Below are 9,382 nucleotides of genomic sequence, written 5' to 3'. Positions count from 1 at the left end.
TGGTCTTGCTGAACTTGTTGAAAAAAAATGAAATTGAAATCACGTTATGACGCTACTTCCCGACTTTCAGGCCGCCATTTTGCACGTGACGTGAGTCTGGTGGTTTATCGTTAAGCCATGGATATAGAATGCACGTGAGGAAATTTGTTTTCAAGCTATTCTATAATATGAAAACAAATTTCCTCAAGCGCATTCTTTATCCATGATCTTACAAGTCATTTCTCCAGTCTAGAAACGTCACTCGTGACTATTTGTTATATTTTTCAATTAGCTCCTCCTACTTTATATATTTATCTATTGTCTTTAAACCTATTCATCGTTTAATTATATAAATTCATGGAAATTTTGCGTCAACGTTTTGGAGTTATAGAATTTTAAAACAATTACCAACCAAATATAAAGATAACGACTACAAATCAATTAACTGAAACGGTATTGCTATTTTATCAGCAACAATATTTTGCCACTTGTTTCAAATTGGTCGCTCACACTATCATTGTAAAATTTCAACCTTCGTCACCAATATACTTGTTAAATTTTAATTTGACGTCTGATAATTTTGCAATTGCCAGTAATTTAGTTAAAATTTTTATCGTCAAATCAATGAAAGTCTAATCAAAAACGTACTCGCATTTCTTGTTTATAAATTTGAAAAGATTGTGGACAATCTTTATGTTAAAATTCCAAACCGCATTTCGAACTAGAAATTATTTTTATATTTAAAACTATTTCTTCTGAAGTGCGGAAAAAAATGTGTCATTCAATTTCGCCATAAAAATTGTATGGATGACCTTTTGACCCTCAAATAACTCAGGCCGCAAATGGAATTTTGGAAATCAGATATCATCACAACAAGAATAATAATACATTAATGATCGAAGTCAGTTAATTCATCGACGAAAAACAAAGTTACCCAACTTATCACACATTTAACTTAAGAATTTAATAGTTTCATTTCAATAATAAACTGATGAAATTTTTTTGCTTGAGTTTTTTTCAACTTTGAGTTAATATTATAGGCCATGAAGGCCATCTATGCTTAAACACATAATTGCCGTGCACATGCACCTGTTAATTCCGGCGAACTACTTCGAAGAAAGTTGACTTTATACCAGAAGCGTTAGACTAATTGACGAAAACCCACCGCTTTAATTGTTCGCCGCTCTTAAAATAAAATGACAAGTCCTGATGTATAACTTTGTACAGATCGTGTCAATTCAGAAACACTCTTTCATTCACACTGATCAACCTATGAATTAAATTATGCGTTGATAACTAGTGTTTTAGTAATAAAAGTAATGTAGTTGTGTTCATCATTTAAGTCCATACTAAGATATAACATAAAACTACAGGCATTTTCATGTGTGTCCTCTTAAAGTGGGTTTAACGGTGCAATGCCCATCTGAAGTTTTATGAGCAGGAGAGCAAAAAAAAGAGGTCTCTCGCCTGGGAAGAATCATGTTACATAACTAAAGTATTAAGAGTATAGGTAGTGTCATCCTTCTTCTATTATCCCCTTCTGATAAGATTTATTAATTATTATTTTCCACTAAAAAGGCTCAGGATCCATAAAGTCCATATTTAAGCGAGACAGCGAATGAAGGTAAGTTTTAAAAGAATTCTACCTTTCGTAATAAAAACATGAACTTGTGGTTACGAAATTCGAATTCCTTAAGCTGGAGAAGAACGGAAACTAAAATTTCAAGAGATTTTAATCCTAAATGAAAATCCGTAAAATATAATTGGTTGTGGGCTTTCTGTAAGGTTTTTGAAAAATGGTTGGAAATTACCACCACGACGATAATATTTTATGGTAGTCTCCCCGTCTTTATAAAACAATCAAACAATCATTCAAAATTATTGTAATTTAATATTAAAAAACAAGTCGTCCCCTAGAACTAAGCTTAATGGTTTCAAATGAATTAAACAAATAGGACAGACAGACTTTAATTTAATATGGGCGTATAAAACGAAGATTACTATTAAAAATAACCGGCTAATAATAATATAATATATAAAGACGAAAGGTTACATGGGCAGAGGCTCCCAAACTTAATGTACATAATAAAATGAACCAGCTGCCAAAACTAATAATGCTTTATACCCGATGATGCTAATGGATATTTAATAAAAATGATCAGAAAATTATGGAACCACGTGCCTCAAAAATATATATATATTAAAACAATAAAATTCAGAAATCCTCCCTATTTTTGATAAAAATCTTTGATTGTTTTCTTATTATTTATAAATGGTTTAAATATTTAAATTAAACTATTTCGTTTTAAGATAATTGTTTTCCGTAAGCGATAATCATTTTGAAGGTCAAAGAAGCAACTCTTTCATTCGGAGTTGATGTTTTAAAAATAAAGATTTTTTTATAGTTTTATCAATTTGAGTTGAGTGAATATTTTGGATTGATTTAAAATACATCTTTCCAGAAGGGAATTATTAAGAGAAGGTTGCCACAGTATATACCCGTAATGCATTATGTATGTAACGTCATTCTTACCAGGCTACCCTACCCCGCTCTCCCCATCCCGCATCTGATTGGTTGACTTAGTACTGACGTAAAGCATGACGTAATCTCGAAAAAAAATAGTACAAGATCACGAGGTGTCCGGGGAGGGGGGGAACTTCCTCTGGTTTGTTGCTTACTTAAAATGGAGTCAATGACGATGTTTAAGTTGAAGAGCGACAAAGAAACACAATGTAATTTTTACGCGAAATTGTTAAGTAATAAATCGTGCCAAGTTAAATTTAATGATCGTAAAGCCAGTTGTTCAACAAAAGAAAATAATATTGACGAAAGTGATGAAAGCACTAATAAGAAGAGAAAACTTGATGATTTGGTAAGCCTTGGCTAGCTTCTCAACTCTTAACCTTGTTCGCTTGTGGTTTTTTAAGCCGTGTGCTTATAAGTTGATAATACTTCTGATTTGATTGCTTAATATCTCATCTTTAATCTAAATAGGAGACTTCCATACCGATACAACAAGCATCAAAACTGACTAAAGTAATTGACTGGCTAAAAGGTTTGAAAAACGCTGGAAAAATAAGCCAGTTTGTTACGTACAATGAGATAGTAGCTCTTAATTCTAATGATGTAAGACATAATTAATTTCGTATGTAGAGAACTTTACTAAAGATTTAAAATAATATTTCGCTGCAGCATTACTTGGAAATAACAAGATCGGATATTTTCGTTCTTAACCTTGGTGATAAGCCCATAAAGTTCCTAATTGACGAGAAGGGAGAAGCCTCAATGATTGTAGCCTTTCGAGGTGTATGTTCAAGGGAACGTATCTTTGATGAGGATTTATTTTTGGACGAAAAAGCATTTGCATTTCTTAAGGGAGTTTTTGGTGAAGGTTACGTACTCTGTCCTGGTGTTACGAATGAAGCTCTACAAAAGATATCCGAGATAAAGTTTACTCCAAAACACATTGTGAAATATGATTCTCCCGCACCAAGAATATCGTCACAGCTTTGTTCAGTTTGGTTTAAACCTTCTAAATTTACTCCGGATAAATATAAGGATTCTAAAAATCATTGTAATCCATGTCGAAACCTTTCAAAACACATCAAGACTCTAGGAAATCGTGTTTATGCTTCACCATCATCGAAGTGTCCCTTTAAATTCTTATCTCCGAGGAGTAAAAGCAAGCGTCAATCTCACCTAAGAGTCCGAAGGCACAGGCTTTTTGAATCCAATAAAAAACTGAAAGCTAAATGCAATGAATATGAACTTACTCTATCCTCAAGTCAAAGCAAGGAATTATCAAATGTGACGAACATAATAAACAAAGATTTTTCAAACGAGTTGAATGAACTATTCAATCAAAATCCAGAAAGAAGTGGAACATTAAAAGACATTTGGGAGAAAGATTGTGCTAGACATATAGAGCAAGATAAACAGCAATTTCAAGAAGATCAACTGAGGAATAGTAAGCCATCCTTAATCTTACAGCACTACAAAATTACATTTCTTTAATTGTTTTTTATACTATTTACTAAGGAAAGGGATTAAAAGGAAACAAGTGGAGCACCATAACATACCGCATAGGTAAATAGCCACGTTGACTGTTGTTGGTTATTGAGGCACATTTGACCTGCAGTGGGGCTAGGGCTAGGAAGTTATAAAAATTATTTCGTAATTCACGTCGCGTTGAGGCGAGAAGCCAGTGGGGCGGGGCTCTGCGAGAGACGCACGTGTGGATAGTAGAAAAGTTAAAATTTGACAAATTTATCTTATGCTCTGAATAATTTTATAACTTCCCGATGGGAGCTTTCACCTAAAGCAATGTTCATGGCAAACAACATGAGTGACACTAGGTAATAATTGTCAAAATATTTTCTAGCCCTTGCCATAGCTTGTAGGAGCCATGCAGCCTACGAAGCTATACAAAGTTTTGGAATTATTCAATTACCTAGTTGGAGAAGCGTGCAAAGAAAAATGTCAAAACATCTGGATGGACCTGGTATCAATTTTGATTACTTGAAAGAGCAGAAAAGTTGTTACGAGGATTTCATCAAAGAAGAAGTGGCTAATGGGAAATTGGAACCCAAACGTGATGGACTACTTATTTTCGATGAAGTCAAAGTTACAGCTAAAGTCATTTGGAACTGCAAAAACCACAAGTTGGTTGGGCTTGCTATGACCCACGAACAACTTTCTAGTTTGGACGATATTTACGATGATCTTAAATCCACCGATTACTTGCCAAAAGCAAACTATATGTTGCAATTCCTTTGGAGAGATTTAACTTCGGATTACGATATTGTTGGGCCTTACTTTGCGTCAGAAAACACCACAGACTCTCATTTCATTGCGGCTTGTCTTTTTGAAGTTTTAAAGGCCTTTCAACTGCATGAATTTAAAGTATCAGCTTTGATGTGTGATGGAGCATCGTCCAATTTGACTCTCATAAAGCTAACGCAGAACTATCAGGGAGCATTCGGTGTCAAAATCTCATCAAACGGTATCAATGTTGGAATTAAACCCTCCTTCAGAAATCCTTTTTACCTCTCCGAGTGACGTATGTCACGGAGAGGTTCTAATTTCGACGTGTCTGTGTGTCTGTGTGTCTGTGTGTCTGTCTGTGTGTCTGTGTGTCTGTCTGTCCGTTGTTACACCCACGTGACCGCGTTCGCAGTTTGCAAATCGGAGCAAACGTATATTCAATTTCCAGACCGCATTTACAGTCCCGGAAATTGTATTCGACTTACAGGCTATTACTCCATTGCCTGTTTAACAACTCTGTTCATTTGTCCACCCCACATGGACACTAGTCTGAACTTATTGGCTTCTAAACACCACCATCTTCTAGTTTTTCGCCCATTCCACATGGACGGACACCAGTCTGTACTTACTGGCTTCTAAACACCACCACCTTCTCGTCTTTGTCCATTCCACATGGACACCAGTCTGTACTTACTGGCTTCTAAACACCACCATCTTCTATTCTTTGTCCATCCCACATGGACACCAGTCTGTACTTACTGGCTTCTAAACACCACCATCTTCAATTCTTTGTCCATCCCACATGGACACCAGTCTGCACACCTGGCTTCTAACACCACCATCATCCTTAAGGTTAAGACATACGCGGCGATCGGCTAGGGTTACGAGAAACGTCTAGCCTTCCATTGACGGGGTCTTCCGCCAAGGTTCACGCAATTGCGATGTTCTTATCCATAGCTGCGATTCGAAACCCTTATATACTACCTATTTGAGTAAGGCGACGCAACGGGCGTATGCTTCATTTCAAACGCCAATATTAGTCAGGTCTCTCAAGAATGTTTAATTGTTCTTTTTTAAAACGATGTAACGTTCAATAAGGCGAATAACTAACGAAGAAAATATTAAATATTAATTATATTTATTTTAATATTTAAGATAATCTTGTTTCTCAATTCAAAATTAATACGGAAAGAGTTAAAAAGCAGTCTATGTTATTGTCTGTGTGTGTCCGTCCGTTATTACACTAGTGCCGCAGTGCGCTGCGTTAGAAGTTCGTTTTGTTTTGATGTGTAAAGAAATCCTACAGAACCATAATATTCCCTTTATCCTTAATATAAAGTGAATATGATGAAATATTTTTCGTAATTATGATGCATTTAGTGCTTTTGTAGCTTTAAAGCTCTGTTTCATTTTAATATTCCAAAGAGTTTTACTAATATTATTATTTGAAATGGCTGTTTATAAATTACTAAAGCTATACTACATCTGTATATAGAATAATCCTTGGTTTAGTAATTTTATGAAGAAAGCTAAGAACTAGACTCCGGCGGGTATATCTAGTACTATTTGCAATAAGCTTAGTGAAATATAGAGTAAATAATTGAGGCCTGAGGTGATGTAAACTTTGTGTTTTGATTTTCGTGTCTGAAATGAAGAGACATGAACGGTTCAGAGTGAGCCGAAAGTTAAATACACTCTTAAATAATCAGGTTAAGATTTTATAATAGAAGAAAAGATCATGTTGGCAATTAGATTAGTAGGGCTAAGCTACAGAGTTTTTATTCTCTTTATGGTGCGCATTGACTATCAGTGCGTCTAGCTACAATTTAGCTTTGGTATTATCATAAGTTAATTATTTAACGTTAACACTCATGTTGGCAAACTAAGAATATTGTTTAGGTGAGACGAGACGATAGTGTTTACACTGCTAACCAGTTGTGAATGTAGCTATCAGAATATAGGGTAAACAGCTGAAGCGTAGACTTCATTTCCTGTTCTTTTTGCCATTAACTGATTTCCATGGGTCCAAGATTTATCCTTATTGGATGTAAAATGTCGTCTGCTTTACTGTATATTCTTTATGCTTGGAATACTGCTTCAATATTTCGAAAATTTTTACTTCAAAAAAGAGAAATAATTCCATATCTAGGTAAATAACTTTGTAGTAGTAGACCTCTTGACTCGGAGAGGTAATATTTTGGTTTTCCCAACTTGTGTTCTAAATGAATATATTCATTGGATAATTTGTCCTTCACACCAGGTGAGAAATTTGTAATTACAAAGTCAATTATTTGTATAGGTCATTAATATTATAATTTCAGATGAAAAGTTTGATCAACGCGCTCTTTTCTTCAAAAGAAGGAGGAACCCGTAAATTTACCAATCAAGGTGTAAAATTTGGATGGGACCAAATTATATCTTTGAAAAAACGGGAAGATAAGAGGAGGGAACAAGACATTCCGAGATTAGTGCCATCTCTTCTTCAAAGTTATATTGATAGAGATGCGTGGACCAAACTAAACGTTAAGCCAGCTCGTATAATGCAGGTACGAAATAGGTTTTCAAAAGTGTAAATAAGAATATGGATATGAGAAGTAAATTTTGTCAATTGAACTCAACTGTAGCAAAATGATGTGTTGGCAGAACTATTTGAATATGCAAATCCTAAGAATGGCAATAAGCCAGTTGATAGCGCAGAAACAATGGCCACATTTAACTATCTCAAGGCTTGCAATTTGCTTTTCGAAAAGGGTTCGCTCGCAAAGGTGAAAATTAGAAGCACAGAAGACTCGCCAATGATAAATATAGAGAACGGTTTTAACTATTTTAAAAATTGGCTAATGAACTTAAAAGGTAAGCTTATGACATTACCCATTTAGTGTGTCTGCTCTACCACCACTTGGGCACTTTTTTTGCTCCTAAAGGTATTATGGGCACACTCTAAGGGAGGGTAAAGAGGTAACAAAGTGATTTTTTTATCATTTCTTCTACTAATCTAGAACGTGATGAGAAATTCAACCTTATGTACCCATCAAAGGAATTTCTTTCGTGGCAGGTAAATAGGAGGTTTTTAAACCAGCACACTTACGAAACTAAAAGGGTATTATCGTTATTGGTTTAGACATGGGATTTGCTTAGGGTGATGGTCTTTGGGATGAAAGGCCTTGTAGCGGACTTTTCCAAAAAGTACCCAAGCTACTATCTTCTCCCACTTCGATTAAACGGGAGTGCGGTTGAAACCCTATTTGCACAATACAAGTTCAACGCCAATGGAAAATTATCTGGAACAAATTTCGCATACGCTAGAAAAAACAGGCAGACAAAAACTGAGGTACACGGACACCACCATTCAAGCAAGGGTTATAGAACTGAACGATTATACGTCAGTCAAAACTTCTCAAAATTCAATCAAGGACGAGTGATAAAGAAAAAAGCTATACAATATTGTCTTAAAAAGAATAAGAAGATACAATGTTGATCGAATCTATCTTTATTAATTACAAAGATATTGCAAATTAAAATATCACATTTTATAATCTTGTAGGAACTTTGGCTTTCTTATTGTCCTTCTTGACGACCTTTTGTTATTAGATGATGTGCTGTTGAGATCTTCTTTAGAGGAGGTGGTGTTGAGATCATTAGATGATTGAGGTTTTAATGATGATTCTGTGCTTTTTGGTTTACAATTTTTTCTGAAACTAGCCGGTTCTTTAACTGGCAGAGGCTTTTTGCACGAGAAACTAGATTGACTTTGTTTACAGATTTCACCCTTTGTAAGTTTTAAGTCTGACTTTTTTTCATTAGGTAAGGTGGTGGTGACTTTCTTGGATGCTTGGCACTTTTGGGGAGAGTTGGTGATTTCTTTTAATGACTGGGTTTTTCGGAGAGAACTAGTAGGTGACTGAGCCTCTCTCAAAACGCAAGATGTCTTCGCTGTGGTAGTGATGTGTGATTTAGTTTCAGTTTTTAAAAGTTTCAATTTTCTGCGGTTTGCAGTTGACTTTCTCTTAGGTGTTTCACAATTTCTTGCGTCGTGATTTGGGTTTCCTTTACTTTCTTGACTAGCAGATGGTCTTTTTCGGGTAATATTTTCATCAACTTGTTTACTAGTGACAGGTTGATTAGGCATATTAGTAGCAGCACTAAACCCAGTCGCCTTTGACATGACGTATAGTTCATCCCTTAGTGATGCACAACCCTTGGACATTTCCTTTCTGTTTTCACTTATTTTAGCTTCGTTTGCTTCAAGCCAATCATTGAAGGTCGCATGCACAATTTTTCTTGTCCATTCCTTGTAAAAGGGTCGCAACACTTTCTCCGGTTTCTCTGTGATGGTTAGGGCAATTTCCATAAACAACAAGAATAAGTTTTCATCTTGAAAAACATCTTCAGTTAGCACCTTTATAATGTTACTCCCGTGTTTACAAATGCCATCGCTATTAAGGTAGGTTCTCACTTTGGTATTTAGTTCTTTTAAAAAGGGTTTTAGTTCTGGTCGAGGAAACTGCATGCCTCCTTCGTCTCTCATTATCATTCCTGAATAGTCTAAATTGGATTTATCTTCCTTATCCATGCTAAAGGCCCAGCTCAGTTCATACATCATTCGAGCTTCATTGATTTGGTCATTTGTTAAGGATT

The 9,382-nt window shown here is 35.3% G+C and overlaps 2 protein-coding genes and 1 long non-coding RNA gene across 3 annotated transcripts; 2 read left to right on the top strand and 1 right to left on the bottom strand.

Moving 5' to 3' along the window:
* Positions 1 to 2,464: 2,464 nt before the first annotated feature.
* Positions 2,465 to 5,038, top strand: LOC149620835 (uncharacterized). The gene is made up of 5 exons (XM_089854617.1): positions 2,465 to 2,852; positions 2,975 to 3,106; positions 3,173 to 3,947; positions 4,019 to 4,066; positions 4,362 to 5,038. The coding sequence occupies exons 1-5, from the start codon at positions 2,664 to 2,666 to the stop codon at positions 5,036 to 5,038; spliced, it is 1,821 nt and encodes a 606-aa protein (XP_089710743.1). The 5' UTR covers positions 2,465 to 2,663.
* A 1,459-nt stretch (positions 5,039 to 6,497) lies between these two features.
* LOC149620834 (uncharacterized) lies at positions 6,498 to 6,943 on the bottom strand. Its single transcript, XR_016375144.1, has 2 exons — positions 6,864 to 6,943; positions 6,498 to 6,781 (listed from the first exon to the last, which is right to left on the bottom strand). It is a non-coding gene; the product is annotated as an uncharacterized LOC149620834 (long non-coding RNA).
* A 34-nt stretch (positions 6,944 to 6,977) lies between these two features.
* On the top strand, positions 6,978 to 8,287 carry LOC149620833 (uncharacterized). Its single transcript, XM_089853965.1, has 5 exons — positions 6,978 to 7,004; positions 7,066 to 7,290; positions 7,369 to 7,597; positions 7,744 to 7,799; positions 7,866 to 8,287. Exons 2-5 carry the CDS (start codon positions 7,066 to 7,068, stop codon positions 8,220 to 8,222), a joined length of 867 nt encoding a protein of 288 aa, XP_089710091.1. The 5' UTR covers positions 6,978 to 7,004; the 3' UTR covers positions 8,223 to 8,287.
* The last annotated feature ends 1,095 nt before the right edge of the window (positions 8,288 to 9,382 follow it).

The sequence above is a fragment of the Phalangium opilio genome, unplaced genomic scaffold, assembly GCF_054372755.1.
Source record: "Phalangium opilio isolate 3A_F unplaced genomic scaffold, DU_Popi_V2 ptg000209l_1, whole genome shotgun sequence".
Taxonomy (NCBI): Eukaryota; Metazoa; Arthropoda; class Arachnida; order Opiliones; family Phalangiidae; genus Phalangium; species Phalangium opilio.
The sequence above is the reverse complement of the archived record's forward strand: the minus strand, read 5'-3'. Positions and strand labels throughout refer to the sequence as shown.

Bases quoted from the DNA above. Each gene is read 5' to 3' on its own strand.
- LOC149620833 (XM_089853965.1), top strand. From the start codon at position 7,066: ATGAAAAGTTTGATCAACGCGCTCTTTTCTTCAAAAGAAGGAGGAACC. The intron at 7,598-7,743 runs GTAAGCTTATGA...CTACTAATCTAG, and splicing joins TTGGCTAATGAACTTAAAAG to AACGTGATGAGAAATTCAAC. The intron at 7,800-7,865 runs GTAAATAGGAGG...TTATTGGTTTAG, and splicing joins AGGAATTTCTTTCGTGGCAG to ACATGGGATTTGCTTAGGGT.
- LOC149620835 (XM_089854617.1), top strand. From the start codon at position 2,664: ATGGAGTCAATGACGATGTTTAAGTTGAAGAGCGACAAAGAAACACAA. The intron at 3,948-4,018 runs GTAAGCCATCCT...CTATTTACTAAG, and splicing joins AGAAGATCAACTGAGGAATA to GAAAGGGATTAAAAGGAAAC. The intron at 4,067-4,361 runs GTAAATAGCCAC...AATATTTTCTAG, and splicing joins CACCATAACATACCGCATAG to CCCTTGCCATAGCTTGTAGG.